Here is a 19,632-nt window from a genome sequence, read left to right as displayed (position 1 = left end):
ACTTTCCTTTTCTGTGCAGCCTGCTAAACACTTGATGATGGCTAAATTGCTGAGACCACTGCTCATCATGATACCAATCTTCCTTTTACTCTGTTGGTTTGTATCCATCAGTTGTCTCTTGTCCTATGCTTAGACTGTAAGCTTCTTGGTGCTTTTTTTATTCTATTTGTACAGTGCCTACACGATGGTGTCCTGGTCCAAAACTAGGACCCCTGGGCCCTGTGGTCCTGCAGTTGAATTAGTAGCATACTGAGTAGTAATATCTTGAGTGCTGACAGCTGATATCAAAGGCTTTGGTGTTTTTTTTTGTTTTGTTTTTTTCCCAGATATACTACTTCTATAGGAATGGGCTCTGCTTAAACTAGTGATGAGCACATACATTTGTTATTACAACTTCGTTGGCAAGCAAGGACAACTTCCACTTGCAGTGTAAATTAGACTCCAGTTGCTTAATGATCCATTCTGACTGTACTAGTTTGAAGAGAGATTTTCTGGCCGTGATTTAACTTTATAGACAAGCAATCCTGATCTTTAGTGCTTGATCACACTGGCTGCTGCAGTCTTAGTTGCTGCCTGAGGGCCACCTGAGCAGCTCCTGGCCGGCTGTGCTGGCTGCTGCTGGGGCAGTCTCGGGCCCCCAGCATCAGCAAGCAGTAGGAGTTTGGGTGTGGGAGGGCATTGGGGCGTGGGAGGGGATGAGGGCTCTGGGTGGCGAGGGGAGCTCCCCAGAAGCAGCAACATCCCTCGGCTCCTAGGCGGAGGCATGGCCAGTGGCCCTGCATGCTGCCTCCTGCCTGCAGGCACCGCCCCCGCAGCTTCCATTGGCCATGGTTTCTGGCCAATGGGAGCTGCGGAGTGGGCACTCAGGGTGGAGGCAGTGCACAGAGCTGCCTAGCTATGCCTCTGCCTAGGGCCCCCCGAGCACCCACAGCACCCCTGGGCTGTCCCCACTCCTGACTAAACCTTGGGGAGGAGTGTATAGTCAAAGTCATGAAAAGGTCACCGGCCTGAATTTTTTTTTATGCCCTTGCCCTGTCCATGACTTTGACTGAAAATACCCATGACTAAAGCGTAGCCATATTGATACACCATGCTGCCACAATGGGTTACTTCCTCAGAGGGGACTATTAGAGCTACAGCTAAAATCAAAAGCGGCAAGGCATGGCCAGAGGAGCAAGAGGAGGGAGAGGAAAGCCAGAGAGAGAAACACAGAAGGTGGAAAATGGGGGCGGAGTTACAAGATGGTCTTTTTGCCTTCAGAAATGATGCCTTTTGTTACTGTCAGATAAGAAACAAGGCTTTCTGAAAACCTAGTTGAGGTTCGGTTCAGGAGTGTTAGATGGCTGAATGAAGGTATTTTAGGGAGGAAAAAAAAAGAGAGAGACTTGTCCTTCTTAAAAAATTTTTTACTATTTTTTTCCCCACTCATGATACCTGTTTTTTTTTTTTTTGAACACTCTAATTACTAATCTTCTCTTTATAATTCAGTGTAATTGTGGGGAATATAACTTTTCTGTTTTTGTCTTTTTTGCAAGAACATTAAAAAACTTCTGAAGATACCGTACAGCAAGTCACATGTGAGCATGGCAGTACACCGTATTGGACGAACCCTTTTACTGGACGAGCTAGATATTCATGAGCTCTTCATGAGATCATCTCAGGTTGACCATTTGTTTTGTTAATGTCTTTGGCCACGTGGCATATATATATTTCAAGTGCAGTGTTGTCAGCACAAAGGTATAGCAAATGTAGTGAAATTGCCGAGAATTATATACAAAGACCAAAACGTTCACAAAGCACTTAGTTATTGTGGATTCTCTCTGGTTGTTATAGAACTACAAGTTGCACTAGCAGATCAGACATCTTTTTAACTGAGGGCATTGTATGCTTAAAATACCCCTTTTCACCTTTTCATTTAATGTCTTTGATATTGCTGGACAGTTTTACAAATCTATTACTCAGTCTTTTAACACTGCATGAAACTAATCTGTTTTTTGAAGAGTAGATTTCACTGAAATATGTTAAATATAACTGAATTTTGACATCAGAGTTCAGTGGTCAAGGCACTGTTGTGAAAACTTATCTTTTAACAGATTTTATTTTGTGCCATTTCATTTTGGGTAGTTATACTGTATCTGCTAAATGCTTAACTTAGATTCTTTTGTTCATGTGTTATTTCACATTAATTTCATGCTTATTTATGCTGCTTAGACAGGGGACTGGACGTGGCTAAAAGAGTTCTATCAAAGACTAATAGATCAGAAGTGGCAAAGAAAGAAGAAGAGTAAAGAACACTGGTACCAGAAGGCTATACTTTCCAAGTTTTTATATTACAGGTGGTTTGATTATATTAATTTTATTTGCATAACTTGTGAGTTCTACCCAGTTTACTTTTGTCTTGTTCATTATATTGAAATAAAAGTTAAAAATATGAAATTGTCTCTTTATCTTAAAACAAAATCGAGAGAGGATATAATTCTAAGAATATAACACTGATGCCAAGTAAGTTCTTCATTTAAAATATTTTAGTATCTAAGCCTGATTTAGCTGAAAACACATTGCAGTACTGCTCTCTCGGAAAAACACATAATTTTCAAGGATTTTTAATATGATCCTGGACACCCGTCTTTCTGTTCTAGCTGATGAATTTACAGGATGGGTATTTCTGAGTAGTTTTATAACTAAATCAACATTTGTCTGTCTCCTTTTTTGTGAAAATAAAATGCAGTAAATATTCAAAGAGAGATTTAATATCTAACCAGTTTGTCTTTTTGTCAGCATTAATGGTGATGGAGCTGCTCAGCCAGTTTCTTCCACTGCAGAACAGCATCATGAAGATCCAGCTCCTGATGAGAGTGATGAAGCAGGAAGAGCTTCCTGGCCAGCCCCTTTTGAAATGATGTCTTCAGTATCTGAAGATCCAGGTTCTTCTAATCAGGTTGGTATGGATTAAATCTTCACAGACCTTCCTTTTTATCGGAAAGTGGTATTTGGTGCCTAATATAAGGTATAAAAGTGTAGTAGTCAAGAGTCCTCCTTTTATCCAAAGAAGCGGAATCTAACATAGAAGGAGCCTTGCTCAGCTAGACTCTAAAAGCACCATTTTTGTCTTTCCTTGGGCAGTATTATATGGTACCTAATGCTTTGATCTGTATACAGATAGACATCAAAAACTAATTTTGCCTATAGTTGATTCTCCTTAAATAGGATTAATGTGTTTTTTTTAATATATATTTCTAATGTTGGGTTTCATTCCAGAATGAGCATCTGCCCTCCATTTTAGTATACTTGATCATAAAAAACTGGAATACATTTATATGTCTGTATTTTTAACTTGAATGTCCTGCCTGCTCCTAGAAAACAGAAGTATGAGAGGGTCTGAGAAAAGTGATTTTTTTTCATACATTGTGTTGCAATACTGAGTTAGTGTGAAAAATCGTATTTGCGCATTTTTGCTCTTTGTTGGTTTTAGTCAATGACAATCTTAAAGGAACTGCATTTTGACAGTGTGTTGTTTCTTCAACAGTCGTATTGAAAAAAGATGGCTCTTTCCTTATTCTGTTTCCTGTGTTCTTTCCATTGAGCTTCTATTTTATCCTTTTTTCTGGTACTGTGAGGATGTGCGGAGGCGTGGTGATCATCATCATTTGTGGCATTGACATGGGCTGAAGTGGATGAAACTGGAATCTTAGAGAATTCTGAAATTCTTCAAGTCTTCTCACAGTGCATGTTAATGTTATTTCAATATTTATTGATGTCAAAGCAAACATCCAGACTTACTGAAGCAAAATCTTGGTCTGTATTTATGTTAAAGAACAGGAAATCTTGATGCTCACCAGAAGAGTGTGTTTAGACTGGTAGTTTTTTAAAATCAGTCATTCAGAATGTATTTATCTAACGTACCTGGAATTTTCTGCATTATGGCTATGAATTTATTAAGTGTAGTGGACTTTACACTAATGAAGACGAGAGAAAGTTAGGCATCCAGAAAGATGTTAATCTCTACGCCATTCAAGGAGCATATGCAAATATCTATTTTGTGATTGTATATCAAAGTAAGCAGAGATCATATAGTATTGACTACCCCGAGTAGAATAGGTTCTACTGAACTCATACAATATAATACAAGCAATTGGATGTGCATTTTGATTGGTTAGTATTGCTCCAGACCTCAGTATAAATGCTCATAAAGGGTCCAAAAAGAGATTGACTTGTGGCTGAAAATGTGTGCAACATAGGAGCCAGATTTTTCTTTCTTTATCTTATCAAACAGTAGAGTTGAATATTAAGGTTCTCTGAAGTTAAAGGACTTTGTACAATATTTTAAGAGTTCAGTCTATGCAATGGATGTTTAAATACGTTATGAAAAGTAGTATTTGTTGTGCATGTAGAGTAGCCTCATAATTAATGTAAGTTTAATACATTTAAAATACTCCAGCATTCTGTTTACATTCAGACGGTAATGATCACCCACCTTTGTGAAGACAGTACCACTAATAGGGACACTAGATGACTCAGATGGTTGATAAAGAATTATGAAGATTCTCTGCTCTAGATCACCACATAGAGATTGCATTGGTAAAGTTGTCACAGTGAAGACTGACTTTGAACAAATTGTACTAGAATTCCAATACAGTAGCTACAGTAAGAAAGAACTGAAGTAAGCCACTGGCTGAAGAAAATTGTACACATTAAACAAAACAAGGTTGGAATTAAGGTTTTCACTTTTTTTATGCTTCTAATGTTCGGGAGATATATAATACTTTTGAAAATGGCCTGACTTGACCTCAGCAACAGAATCACTCCTTATGTCCTTGTGCTTTTCACAGGGAAGTGTGCCTCTTGAACCCTCATATGTAGTGGGGCATGTGGCCTCAGCCCCCAAAGAACAAAACCTGAGCACTTTGTTCAATGACGGGGAAAACAGTCAGGTATGCTTTATGTGGAATCTTAGTGGAAACACAATCCCCAGTTTAACAAATCATTTTAAATTTGGCCTAAATTGGATTCGGGTTGGTAGTAAGGGGAGAAAAATTAAATCCTTTTGTAGAAATAACTCTTATCATCTGTGATCTTGGTCTTTTAAGTTACTGTGAACACATAGCATAGTCTTGTGCTGCCCTTTATTTGCCTTTTTTGCATCTTGCTTTCTTATAGTAATTCTGAGGATTGTGATGGAGAAAAAATTAAGAGTGGATTATTTATAGATCCTTTCTTTTTTTAAACAAAGGGACTTAAAAATGACTTTGTTCGGAACATCTTGTGGACCTTTGAAGATATTCACATGTTAGTAGGATCAAATATGCCTATATTTGGAGGTGGAAGATACCCTGCTGTGAGTTTGCGTCTCAGGTGAATTCTTAAACTAATGTGATGTGCATCCCAAACAACTCATTTGTTGCTTCAATTTCATATTCAGGGATGGGTGGTTGGGTGTGTGTGTGTGTGTGTGTGTGTGTATACATATGTATGTATATAAATTTTGTAGGATAATGTATTTCTTAATCTGCATTTAAAGATTAATTTTATACTCTAATACTGAAATGGTAATAATTTCATAAGGTATTAGAAGAGTGTTTCTGTGACTAAGACACTGAATTGCGACTCAGGATGTGTTGGTTCTCTTTTTGGCCCTTCCTCAGACTTCTTGTGTAACTTTCAGCAAAACATTTAGGGCCTGATTTTTGGAGGTGCCAACTATCTGCAACCCATTGCCTTTGTTGGAGTTTTAGGTGTTCAACACTTCTGAAAATCAGGGCCCTTATTCTTTGCTCTAATCTCCAATTTGTAGAACGGGAGTATCGCTTCTCTACTTTTCACAGATGTTGTAAGGATAAATACATTAATATTTGTGAGATGCTCAAATGCTGAAGTGTTGGATGTCATGCAAAATATAGTTACTGATTACCATCCATAAATAGCTGAAAATATCTACTTGATGTTGTAGTTGCTCTGTTCTCTGATTCTTTTGTTCTTGCTGTGAGTTCTTTTTGCCCATACATAGGTGAAGGAGCCTGGTCTCCCACCGCAAGGTTGGGAGGAAAGATAAGTCTATCTTTTATAGGGTGGGGAAGATGGAGGCAAGCTTAAAAAGTTGAAGCCAGTTTGGGCCATCTTTGTTCAAAAAACACCCAGGATTCACATAGCTGGGCACTGTAAATGCAGCCCAGAACTAAGGTGCCTTGGAAGAACTGTGTAAGAAAGTTTACAATGTGCTTGGTTCCAGCTAATTCTATTAATCCCTTAGATTTCTAAACACTTTTTCAGGAGAACAATTATGGGTGATCTCAGTAATAGTGTGGGCTGTAATTTTAAAGTGGCGAGGGCAGTAATGTGCATGCATTCCATTAGCAGTAACAGATGCTAGTGTCAACACAGTGGTTAGTATAGCTCCTTCCATGTGCTACTTTAAAATATAACCTCTGTCACAAATGAAAGCATTTTACCTCAATTGCTCTGTTCTCCTCATACTGACACACATAGCTAAGCTCTCAACAGACATTTATCGTAACTAGTGATTTTAAAAAAACAAACAAAACCTCTACTAGATGTGCCCTGTTGACTTAAAAAAAATTATTTGCTCCAAGCAATACCAGAAATATTTTTGTTGTAGGGATAACAACAAGCCAATAAACGTGTTAACAGGAATCGACTATTGGTTGGACAACTTAATATGTAATGTCCCAGAGCTTGTGATGTGTTTTCATGTTAATGGAATTGTTCAGGTAAGTCCTGATGTCTTAGATTATGTCCACTTTACCAATTCTCTGATTAATTCAACTTATACATTCATAACAATGAAGTTAGTATGTGGGAACTGGTAGCAACATTGCACTAGAAAAGTTCTTATAAACCTTTTTTTGAGAAACTGTATACTTCCATTGTTTGTCCCTGCCACATTTTAAAGGCTGACTGCAAACAAAGTCCTGGGGCTAGAGATATCACTCTTGTTAGTTCCATGAAATTCTCTTCAGATGTGGCTTAACTGATTAACAATTAAAAAGAGTCCCTTCTTCCCCCACCACCCAAAAATGGGTTAACAGCCGCCTCCTGCTGCCAGTTGGTGTACGTACTTCTTCCATTTGAAGTACTGGACTATGTGGTTTTAGTACTGAAGGTATTCAGAATTCAAGCCCTGCTGAAGATGCACGAAGGGGACATTTAGGGTATGTCTTCACTACTGGCAGGATCAGTGGGCAGCGATCAATCCAGCGGGGATCGATTTATTGCATCTAGTCTAGACGCGATAAATCGATCCCTAAGCGCTCTCCTGTCGACTCCTGTACTCCAGCTCATCGAGAAGCGTAGGCAGAATGGACAGGGGAGCGGCAGCAGTCGACTCACCGTAGTGAAGACGCTGCAGTAAGTACATCTAAGTACGTTGACTTCAGCTATGTTATTCACGTAGCTAAAGTTGCATAAATTACACCCCCCCCCCCCTTCCTCCCCTGTGTAGACCAGGCATTAGTTTACTTTGTTTCCTTACTAACACGCAAACCTAGGAAATTACAAATCAGACATTAAAAGAATGTTATCTATGTTGAAAAGTCAAGCACTTCAAAATTAGGAAATTCCAGATTTACAGATGAAACTTTAATATTCTCTATCGTTGTTGTGTATTATGATAGTGTCTCTAATTACATGATTGCATATGTAGTTTGTTTCCACAGGACTCCTGCCTCATTTAGTGTACTGCTGGATGCACAAGGAGGTAGAATTAAGGATGCCTGGGCAACTGTAACTCATGATGGTTTTTAACTTTTGAGTGCTTGACTTTGTAATCGGAACAATGTTCTTTTAACATAATCTTTATATTTAGGATATATATTGTGGTAGCATCTAGAAGCCAGCGAGGTTGAAGCTGTTGTTTGAAGTGCTCGGAAAACATGAAAGGGCCAAGTGTCAGCATTTCCATTTTGAACGATCATTTGTTGATATTTATAGGTGTCTCTTATAACTACTTCCAAATTTTAAGAAGTGTACAAATCCAAACTCAATGTAAACTTAATTTTGCAGATTTGAAAAATCTTAAATTATACAGCAGTCTTAAAATTTGTAAAGGAAATACAGAAATGTTATAAACTAGTGTGTAGTAAAAGTATGGATCTGCTATCCAGTCAGTACAAACTTTATTTAAATTATTAATATATAGTGATGCAACAGAGTTGTTAATTAACTGTAATTGATATAGTCTAAGCCAATATATTCAGTATAACCACATTCATTCTGCATCATTTTATTGAGATTACTGTGTGTGTTAAATGCGAGACCACAGAATTTCACCTTGTTTGGTCCTGACCAGTAGTTTTATTAAAAGAATCATACACGAAGCAATTTACAGTACAAAGGGTGTAAGTAGTAAAATTACACAAACATAATTGGATGCAGCACTAAATTCATAGCTCATAATTTTGAGGGCTTTCAGTATTGCCAAACATTAATAATGGAACTCCTGTTTTCAGTTTAATGGATTATGAAAGGCTTCCCTGTTTGTAAAGCCAACCTTAGTATGTAGTATGAGGATTTTTCAAAATGTGTTTAAAATACATTCTATACAGAAATATGAAATGATCAAGACTGAAGATATTCCCAATTTGGAAAACTCCAATTTTTCTACCAAAGTGATAAAGGATATTGCTCAAAATATCCTATCTTTTCTGAAATCTAACTGCACCAAAGAAGGACATACTTACTGGCTATTTAAAGGTAAGCAGTTCCTTGGGTGGGTTAATAAGTAATGTTTGAGACCTATATATTGTCAGGCTGGCTAATGGAAAAATCTTCTCTTTCAGCAAGTGGAAGCGATATAGTAAAGCTCTATGACCTCACGACTCTTTGTGAAGAAACCGAAGATAAATACCAAAACCCTTTCACAATGCCAGTGGCAGTTCTCTTGTATAAGTAAGTGTGTCTTACAGAAGCAAAGCTCTGTTGCAATATTTTATTTACTTAGATTTAAATTAAGACATTAAGTGTCTGTCTTGGGCACTAGGTACTCTGGCCATCAGTTAAAAAATGCAATCCAAAAATCATAAAACATCACCACATTCCCCTTATACGTACAACAATCAGCCAGCCAAATCATGATATTAACTGAATCAGAGTCTTGACATTCCTCGGATTTCTCTGTCACCCGAGTCCTTCTCTGGAAGCCTGCTCAAAAAGATGGGATTTGTAGAATGCTTACATGTGCAGAAAATTAATAAGCAAAAAAAAAAATAGACACAGAAATGTCATTGAAATGTCTACTATTTTATACTACTTTCTTTTAGAGTTGCCTGCAATATGATGATGAAAAAAAACCAGAACAGGAAACACTATGGCACCATTAGAACATTGCTCCTTAATTGCGTTAAGTTATTGGATAAAGCCAGACATCCACAAGTAAGAATTCTATTTTAATACATTTATTTTTAGTGCAGAGAGATGTGTAGCTTGTATATAATGAAAATGCAGATGTTGATCTAGCTTCAACTAAAAGCACTAATAAGGTAACCAAATGCTATATTAATTACAATGTGATTGCAGTGTGTTAGTGAGCTCATCTCATCCTCTTATGCAGTGACAGTGGGCCTTGGTTATAAAAGTTTCCTGGGCTGAAAAGTGACAATTCAAATGTGCCTGCATGATTTATTTTTTATTTTTTATTTTTTTGTTAAGGCAGAACCTCACTTTTCTTATTTTGAAGATCAGATCACCAGTATGGATCTAAAATCCCTCCTTATGATTAAATTTAAACTTCACATTAAATTTTCTTTGGCTGAAAGTTCTGTAATCAAGATCAAGGCTCTTTCATGCTTAACACTGTACAAACACATATTAAGAAACCAGTCTCTGCCCTGAAGAGCATCTAATCTAAATAGACAAGACAGCCAGAAGGTGCTCAGGTCTGGACTTGTTGCTCTAAATCTGGCCCTGAGTATTCCTGCTGACAAACATGAGCTTGCTTCCATTTTGGCAGCAGAGGATAACGGGATCTGTGTGTATCTTTCAGCATCCTCTATGAGTCTGTTCCCTGTGAGAATGATGTATTAGATTGTGAGAATCTAAAGAGGCTTTTGGGCTCAGATGTAGAATTGCAGAATGGACCATGATGTCTCTGAAGCAACTGTGCACACAGTAAAATGTATTAACTTGCAGACCACAATACAATACTTTTTAAGGAAATATTATAAACTTTGCAAAGAAAAATAGCTAACACTGAAGCTCATGTATTTACTCTAAAATTTCACTTAAGGTGGCAGTTTCCTAGCCTAGATTGAAAACATTTTATTCAGACTGTTACTGTTGTCAAATGAAAACTGACTCTGTATATGTGAAAGGCAGATCTTGAAACAACCAAATGGTGGTTGTCATCTGGACTCAATGTATAGCTTAGAACATAGGGAGTTAAATTATCAGTCGGATGCTATGGATCAGAGTTATGAAGTGACACAAAAATCTTAAAATATAATATTATAGCTCAGGGATCACTTTTAAAATGGTATATCTATCACCATGGTAAAGGCCATGATGTTAGCGTTCACTATCTACTTCATTACATCTGTATTTTGGTATTAGACATAGTGTTGTAGGGGGTAGGGGAAGGGATCCCAAACTGTCTTCCATTCTTTACCTAATCTTGCATAGGGGAAGGAAGTGACCTTGTAGTTCCAAATTCATTGTTGCTCCTCCTTTCACCTAAGTGGTGACTTCCTGCACCTCCTGGTTCTCATCACACTAGTTGCTCTTATTTATGCATTAGGACCTCAAAACAGCTACTACTATTTCCCGAATGTATAGATACATAGAGGGCTTTGGTTTTCTAAGATGTCCATTAAATATGGTGGAGGTAAGAGGAGAGCAAAAAACATAGGTCTAATAGATGAGACTTTCAAATGAGGTATTTGGTTGTATTTTGTCTGCTCAGCAGTCTAAATTCCAAAATATAATAAACCATGGGGGCTAATATAAGCTTTTTGCATGGACACTCACTGGCTCTAAAAAAAAAAACATTTTTTTTTTAATGGAGATAATTAACAGTACATACATACATTACCTCAAAAATAACTTGTCTGTCTGTCTCTCTAGGGTTTTATACTACCATCTACCACAGTGGTTTGCAGTTGACTTATACCAATAGGTGAATTAAACTTTTTTATAAAGCCAGATGATTAGCCAAAAAGTTCATTGATATATCCAGAGCTTTTCCTCACCATAATCGTGGACTTATTTTACATGACTGAGAAAATCTGGATATACTGTGTGTGGAATTTTATTAAACTAATCTTCAAGTGTGGCTATGATCAGAAAAACTTATATAACCTTCTGTTTGTTTGTTTTTTTTTTAAAGAGAAAATACTACATTTGTCTCCTATTATTTATTTGTAGTATTGTACAAAGAATCTCTGTCATGAACCTGTTAGGCACTGCAAAAAACACAGAACAAGAAGCCAGTCCCTGCCCCAAAGAGCTTAAAATCTACGTACAAGACAAGAGACAACAGATGGATAGAGACAGACAGATGGAGTACAAGGGAACAATGAGATCGTAATAGTAGTAAATATAATAGACTGTATTCTCAGCACGCTAGCAATCTAGGCCACACAGAAAAGGAGGGTTTTGAAGGAGGATAATGAGTTCATGGGGAGCATCTCCCAAGCCAGAGGGCAGTGTAACAGAAAGAATGAAGGTGCCCGTTTGAAATATTAACAAGTGAGGAATGGGCCCAACTGGAGGTGAGAGTTGAACTTTCAATACTGAATGTGAGAGAGGTCAGGTGGGGATAGATCATGAAGGGCCTTGAAAGTGAAGACAAGTAGTTTGCTTGATATGATAAAGAAGGTGCCATAGAAGCGACCCAAAGAAAGAGATGACATAGTCAAAGCAACAGACTGAGAAAATTATCTTTGCAGCCGCCTTCCGAATGGATATCAGCGGGGCACAATTACACTTGTCAGGCCCACAATGAAGGGTGTTGCGGTAATCAAGATATGAGATGAGGAGAGCCTGGACATGAGTTTTAGCTGCATGGATGGTTAAGAAAGGACATATTGTTGGGCATGTCTACACAAACACTTCCTGTAAAACTGTGCTCTAAATCTATAGCACTCCACTGTGGTGTGCCCTGACCATGAGGACGCTACTCCTGTGCTCTAAAGGTTCCCTAGTGCAGTGGTCCGCAATGTGGTGCCCGCGGGCACCATGGCTCCCACTGGGGAATTTGTGCGCCCACCTAGTGCCCAGCCGGGGAGAGAAGCCAGGGCCCCGCGCCTGCTGTGGACAGTGTTGCAGGCGCTGGTGTTCTCTGTCCTCGTGGCTTCTCTCTGCACTGCCCAGAACTGTTGCCAAAAACAAAAACGGCTCCCCCTCTGCAGAATGGACTGAATGTTTATGATATTTATTTTGTAAAAACGCCTTAATTTTTCTTACAGGTAGATAAAAAAGAGCAAAGTCACATGATAAGGTGAAAGAGTAATTGCAGAATAATTTAATTAAATACTTTTCACATGTAAAATTACCCTTTTTATCTTATCTCTTTTTATCTTTATCTCTGAGCTAAGAGGTGAAAACATAATCTAAAAGTTAAATGATGTTTTTCGCATTATTTAATATACAGATACAAAATAAGCCTTGAAAAATTGTTGGCGCCCGCCACACACTTCCAAAAACATGAATGTGCTACTGGCCACAAAAAGGTTGGGGACCACTGCCCTAGTGTGTCCCTATTGGAGTGCTGTAGATTAACACCTCAGCTTGCCATGCAGTACATGTTTCTATAGATATACTCCTAGAAATGCAGTATTGTGAGCTCCTGTGATTTTTATCGGAACTCTAGCAATTTTGAGATTGTTTTTATCCTGTCTCATGAAAATATGATGATAGGCTGCCAATTCTTTAATTTTCTCTTATTCAAAGTGGCCACCATCTCTGTTACTGTCAATGGGGCTGTAGCCAGCAAGATGGTCTCTGTTTCCCTACAGTCTATCTACATGTGGAAGTGCCCTTAATAAAGTTGTCTGACACCTGCCACTGTTCTCAGTGAGTTTGAAGCTGCAATGACAGGCAAAATGGCTGACATGCTATGGCTCAGGAGAGCTAGACAGGACACAGGGACTATGAGGTCAGCTGAGACACTGTGCAAGATGAATGGACAGAATGAGTAGGAGTGGGATGCTGTGGGGACCAGGAGGCAGATTTTGGAATTATAAGGGAGTGGGGAGAAGGGGCTGTGGGGACAAACAGGAGGCTGAGTGGGGGTTCAGAGAACTGTGATGGAGTGAGAGACGGAGAACATAGAATGGGATCTCCCTCAGCGGAGGGATAATGATGGGTGTGGGCAGCTCTGTCTGAGCAGTCAGGGGAAGGCAGAGTTGCGTTGCCAGCTCTTGCAAATAGATCACAAGTCATGGGATTTTGGCAGCTGGAGGAGGAGCTCTCACAATGATGCAAGCAGCTCCTCTGATCCTTTGATTGTTTTTTCAGGGCTGGGCACATGGGCAAAGCTGTGTGAGAGCCTTGGAGCACAGGATACAGATGGGTCTTGCCACTGAGCTCTGCCTTGCATGGCCCTATAGCAGAGTGGATGGTCCTTGGAGAGAGAATGGAGCGGGAAGTCAGGGGAAAGTCCGGACCCAGCAGCAACACTTTCTTGTCTCCCACTGCTTGGGATGACTACTCTACTTGCGATCCAGACCGAGGAGAAGGGGTCTCAAGATAGGAAATATATGGCAGTTTCCCTGTTACCCTCTGCTCACTCCTAAGATAGTAAGTGGAGTCTCCATCTGAGCAGCCAAGAAGAGGCATGCATTTTTGTGTGCATGTGTGCGCGCACACACACGCACACACACACAGAGGGAAGTTAAGTCAGGACATACCAAAATACATGGTATGATATACTTATGGTTTCTGGGGCCAATCTCATGATTTTGGGAGAACTGGTTTGCGATTTTTTTTGTTTGTTTGTTTTTTTTATCACATCAGGCTGGCAGTACTGAACAAAGCCTGCATGTGAGGACCCAGAAAATGGTCTGACTTGAAGATAACTCCCACGTTACAGGTCTGAATAACTGGTAGAATGATGATGATGTCCACAGTGGTTGAGAGAGGAGGTAGCAGGGAAGGTTTGGAGGGGCAAAATGAAGAGCTCTGTTTAGCTATATTGAGCTCAATCTGATGGGTAGACATCCACAAGCTGTTGGAGAATGAGATTGTAGTTTGAACAGAAAGAGATGGATCTGGAGTAGACAGGTAGAAGTAAAGGCCTGCAGCCAGAATCTAGCTTTGGAGCTCTGTAGAAGTGTAGTGCTGTTTTGCTGGTAGTCAGGTTGGATCTCAAATGACTCAGTTACTCTGTGTCAAGAAATGTGGCGAAAGGAATACAAAGTAATATATGGAGAGGATCGCCAAGAACAATCTACTTAGGAGGGAACTGAAGCTAAAGTTTGTTACTACATTCATATCTCAGGGCTTTTGTTACTTTATAAAGAATAAAGGTAAACCTCCAAAGTGGCATAAATTTTGACCACAACCTGTTTATATGCTCATTGTACTGAGAGTAGGGTTGGGATCTTGACCCTTTATAGGGTCGTAACGTTTTAGTTTCCTGTAAGTTGTTTTGTCATGCACATCTGCAGAGCCAGTTTATGCTTTGTGCACCAGTGGTGTGTTTATCTTTAAAATTCTGATTTAAATTTTAATTGTTCGCAGCGATGGATGTATTTAAGCTTGACTTTTTTTTTTTTTTTCTTAATGGAGCAAAGGTTGGAGGATGTTCTTGTAAATTAAGCAGATTTAAATGTATTCTTCATTATTAACCTTCACACTTACGAATAATACCTTTTGGATAATCAGAATATAATACCTTGTTTATCAATAGTGCCTTTCATCCACGTATTTTGAAAGCTTGACAATATTAATTAACCTTATCAAATATATTTAATCCTGTTTTTGTAGATGAATAAACTGAAACATTGAGTTGAACATCATTGTTCAGCTAGTCTAAAGCAGTCAGAAATAGAATCCAGAAGCCAGCTCTTCCCCCCCCCCCCGCCCCATACCCCCGATACTGTTCTGATCAACTGTTGTCATACTACCTTTCAATTGTAGAGTCACTTCTTAAACCTAATATTAAATATTTCATTACAGGGCTTCTACAATGCAAAACGTATAACATCCATATCTGTACAGTCCATGTGAACTGTATCTTAGTAGAAGTCAAATACTATTAAAAATGACTAAAAGTTGTTAAGGGAGAGTGATCCTGGAAGAGTAGTTTAGTTTTGCCCACTAAACAGCTGTAAACTTAAATATATTAATACACTTAAAAAACCCACAGACCATTATTCTTTTACTGTAGTGGCAGTCTTTTTAAATTGGCTATGACATTAAGCATATTAATGCCTATTTGCATGCACTGGTTAGGAATTTTGCAGATACCTGTACAATTTTGTGCATGGATTTTTTGGACCCTTTTCTAAACTTGTTCTTTGTCTCAGAGTGGAAAGATGCAAACTTCTATTTGAGTGGCCTATTTAAAAACTTGTTAGTAACTTACAGTACTGGGATACTGTAAAATCTTTTTTTTTTTTTTTAAGATTATTGCTTCAGCGAATTACATGCTCTCAGAACTCTTCCAGTTAGATGAGCCGAAAAAAGAAGGTGCAGAGTTTCCTTTAAATGGGAACTCTGATGAAAGTTATAGTGAAGAGGAAGAAGAAATGCCGGATAGCGATGAAAATGGTTCCTACAGCACCAGCTCCGATCCGCCAGATGACAACAAAGCAGTAGCTGTAATCAAATCTGTTGGAGAGTTATCGGTACCAGAAAAATATAAATCTATTCACCAAATACGAGTAAGTTACGGTACTAACAAGCTGTGCTGAGTTTAAGGGGGGGAAAAAAGGCTTGAAATGAACATAGTGCAGCAGAATATAGTTAACTGTGAGCAGTTCCTTTTTATGAAAAAAGGAACTGTTTAAAGACCTTTTATGCCACCAGTTATTTGTGGACCTCAGACTAATTTGAAATGTGGGTCAGAAAGGAAATAAAATCTTTCGGCCGAATTGTGGCTCTGAGTTTTATCCTATTGCAGATGCAAATTAATATATATATTTTTTTTTTGCTTTATCATCTTGGGTGTGTATTCTACTTGCCTGTTAATTTCAGCACAGACACCTGTAGAGAAATTACTCATCCTTGTAGGAATAATCTGAATATGGAAACGTATTTAACGGCTGTGGAGAATTAAGGGTGGTCCACACTAAAATTTGATTTCCCAGCACATCTCTGGAATATACCTTAACATTTTGACATGCAGAGAATCTGAGTGTTACACCATGGATTTGCAGGGAGGTTACTCCTCAGCTCCCTCCTTGTCCTCTTTCATAATTTAGGAATCTTTGTTTGAAAGTGTGGTTGTGTTGAAGCCATTCTGAGAGAAGAAATCTTACCTCTTGTCCCACTTACATGTATGAAAAGATGCTTCTAATTAGGCAGCGTTAGTGTAAACCATAATGCTGTTGGCATGCACCTCAGTCATAAATTTTCCAAAAACTTGTCTGGTATATGCTTCCATAATATGTAGTTGAGCAAAAATATTATGCAATTACTATCTGTCAGACTTCACCAAAGCAGCTTTTCTTTAGTACGGTATTTAAAACAACCAAATACTGTGAAACTGAGTTTTGTCATTTAGCTCTCAAATGTTAACAATGTTTCACTTTGCCTCTTGACAGTTAATTAAGCCATATCTGTGGCAGTGAAGTGCTTGATTGCCTCATGCTTAGTTATCCTGCAACATGTATATCGTATCAGAAAGGTTGACTTTTCTTGTAAGTCCCTCTGCCAAATAAAATTGCTATTCTGCCAAATCTGTCTATCACCTGTGCTGGTTGATATCCTGCAAGCTTTAGTACCTCAAGGTCCCTCTGCTGAAAATATAGCACCCTGTCAGTGGTGGAAGCCCTACATTGATTTTTCTTCTTAAAACTCAGATTCATTACTGGAGGGTACTGCACTTCTATTTGCAGGGATTGGATTGATGATATACTGGCTGGATTTCATCTTTCTTCCATACTAAAAGTTGGTCAGTGAAGATTGTTCCTGTCATTGAGAAAGGTGGTTAGGGTGAATTCATCCCTCCTTGCACAGTTAAAGTAATGGGTTATGTGGAAGGAAACAGAATTTACATGCCTGCCTGCCTGATCCCTCCCCTCCCTCCTTCTAGGGTGTGGGGTTGAACTGCAGTCACTGTATGGCTGCTTTTCTGGAAAAAAGGCTGCTACCATTCTATAGCCCTTACTTTAGGTTTTGGGGGTCACTAAAACAGACTGATTATGAATTTTGGTTAGTTTAGGTAAATCTAGTTAAACCCTACAATGAAGATAGTATATTCAGGTGCTGAAGTAAAGGAAAGAAATATTGTGGTCTAGATATTGCATGAAGTTTAGCATACTCTATTAATGGCTTTCATTGTAGTCTGTTAACGTATCCCAATAAACTGGATTTTGCTGTCTATCTTTTAAAGCTTCATAGTTAGTTTGCTTGTTTTTCTTTAAGCGGGTCTGCTGCCTTAAATTTTTTTTCTTTTTTTAATGAAGCCTAGTTGTGCATTTCCTGTTTGCCATGACACTGAGGAACGGTGTAGACTTGTGCTCAGCTATGTTCTAGAGGTAAGTTTCCTAATGCTGTTCTGTTCTGTTCAAAATGTGTGGGTTTTGTTATGTTTATGTTTCGTTCACCTTCCAAGTAAATACTTAATGAAAGGCTTTTTCTTTTTAAAGGGCTTGAAATCTGTTGACAGCAGCATTAAAAAAGACGGTGACCTTCCTGCAGCCGACCCCAATACCCCAATCCCATTAAAATATGAAGATGAATCCACAAGTGGTGGTCCTGAGTGTCTGGAAAAACAGATGGCTTTGTTTTTAGACAAAAGTAAGCTGAATTGTTTTGCAAATAGGACCTTTTCAATGGCACGGCACACTGTTGCTATTTTATTTTGATCGTCTAAACAATGTACTTGTAAATCATCAATTACGCCATGCATTGAAAAAGCAAAAAAAGGATATTGCACACAAACAGAAAGTGGAGAATGTAGGCCTTTCCTTTTAAATATGAAAAGAAACAGGACAGTAGGGATTCTTTTAGCATATTAAAGATCCTTTTATAGTGATCCTTTTATAGTAAGTACATAAGTTTACTGCATTTTATTGAGATGTGGCTTGCCACTGGCTTCCATAAGGATTTCATTTTGTTCATAGATTGTGATGAAGTGCCCCCTTTAGATTTTTTGGCAGTGTTAGGTTTTGTCACTTAAAAAAATTATTTTTATAAGACTGTGGACTTTGGCAATAATTTTAGTGTCAACATCATGCTCATTGTTGTGCTACACATGTGCATGTTGCCAACATATAAAATGTTAACCAGGATATTATTTGCTAGCTTGCAGTTATAATTCTGCCTTTTATGCAAGAACAGTAGGACATGTTTGAATGAAAATGTCTTGAGTGTGTTTAATTCACTAAAGCTGCAATAGCCTGCATTTACTGCTTCACCATAATATCGGAGCACCTTGCTAGTGTGTTCTGGCTCTATGTAAAATAGAAATAAGACACAGTTGTCCTATAACCATAATTCAAAAAACACAAATGTAGGGGTTCTTAAAGGTGTAATTAAAATTTAATTTTTAGTTGGAGTTTCCTTCCATTAATCCAGTAGTTTAGTCTTTAATTCTGGACCAATTATTGGGGGGAAAAACCTAATAGGTAATTTGCAGATCTACAAATCACTAACTTCCAAGTGACACCATCTACTGTAAATCAAAACTGGAGGAGAAACAGCAGACCTTTTCAATGATTAGTCATTCAGAAAGACTTGGAAAATTTTAATATACCTTTCTGGCTTAGGAGTGGACAAAGCATGGCAATATTATTTTATATCTTGGAAGCAATAGTCACTACCTACCTTCATGGCAATAATCTTAATATTTCATCTACCACAGTACAGCTATTTGCAGCTAGAGTTCAATGTTTAATATATATTCTAAAAAGTTAACTCTTAAGAAGAATATAGAAAAAGAAGCTGCCCTCCACTGAATATACCTTGTCATTTTCAGCTCCCAGACAAAAAATATTTATCAGTCAATTCAGCTTTCAACTAAACACACCACCAAATAGTTGCATTACTATCCTGAGCTAGGATAAACACCTAAGCAGTACCTCTGATTTCAGGGCTTGTCTACATCACAAAGTTGCAGCGCTGGTGAGGAGGTTACAGCGCTGCAACTTAGGAGGTGTACACATCTGCAGGGCATCACCAGCGCTGCAACTCCCTGTTTGCAGCGCTGGCCGTACTCCCGTTTTGTCTCGGGTGTAGAGGATCCAGCGCTGGTGATCCAGCGCTGGTAATCAAGTGTAGACACTTACCACCGCTTTTCTTGACCTCCGTGGAATAAGCAGGTATCCCAGCATACCTGAGGAAGCCTCTGGTAATCAAGCTGGTCTCCTTCCCCGGTTTGCTCTCGCGTTCCCCGAACCCCGAGCAAGCAGGTCTCCTTCCCTGCGGTTTGCTGGGTGGTTCCGGGAACGCGATAGCAAACCGCGGCGAAGCTGGTCTCCTTCCCCGGTTTGCTCTCGCGTTCCCTGAACCCCCGAG

The 19,632-nt window shown here is 38.7% G+C and overlaps 1 protein-coding gene across 4 annotated transcripts in view; it reads left to right on the top strand.

The window, feature by feature from the left end:
• Positions 1 to 19,632, top strand: part of EDRF1 (erythroid differentiation regulatory factor 1) — a 52,221-nt gene that overhangs the window by 12,313 nt on the left and 20,276 nt on the right. For all 4 annotated transcript variants that reach the window (XR_007775142.1, XM_050959293.1, XM_050959292.1 and 1 more), the window contains exons 4-15: positions 1,536 to 1,661; positions 2,212 to 2,336; positions 2,779 to 2,938; positions 4,830 to 4,931; positions 5,231 to 5,352; positions 6,614 to 6,725; positions 8,559 to 8,706; positions 8,793 to 8,901; positions 9,273 to 9,384; positions 15,576 to 15,833; positions 17,580 to 17,651; positions 17,763 to 17,913. Coding sequence is in view for 3 of the 4 variants with exons in the window: in XM_050959293.1 (XP_050815250.1) it covers positions 1,536 to 1,661; positions 2,212 to 2,336; positions 2,779 to 2,938; positions 4,830 to 4,931; positions 5,231 to 5,352; positions 6,614 to 6,725; positions 8,559 to 8,706; positions 8,793 to 8,901; positions 9,273 to 9,384; positions 15,576 to 15,833; positions 17,580 to 17,651; positions 17,763 to 17,913 (1,597 nt within the window). In the remaining variant the exon portion in view is untranslated. The remainder of the gene's footprint in view (positions 1 to 1,535; positions 1,662 to 2,211; positions 2,337 to 2,778; positions 2,939 to 4,829; positions 4,932 to 5,230; positions 5,353 to 6,613; positions 6,726 to 8,558; positions 8,707 to 8,792; positions 8,902 to 9,272; positions 9,385 to 15,575; positions 15,834 to 17,579; positions 17,652 to 17,762; positions 17,914 to 19,632) is intronic.

The sequence above is a fragment of the Gopherus flavomarginatus genome, chromosome 6, assembly GCF_025201925.1.
Source record: "Gopherus flavomarginatus isolate rGopFla2 chromosome 6, rGopFla2.mat.asm, whole genome shotgun sequence".
NCBI lineage: Eukaryota > Metazoa > Chordata > Testudines > Testudinidae > Gopherus > Gopherus flavomarginatus.
This window is presented reverse-complemented; position numbering and strand designations above follow the sequence as displayed.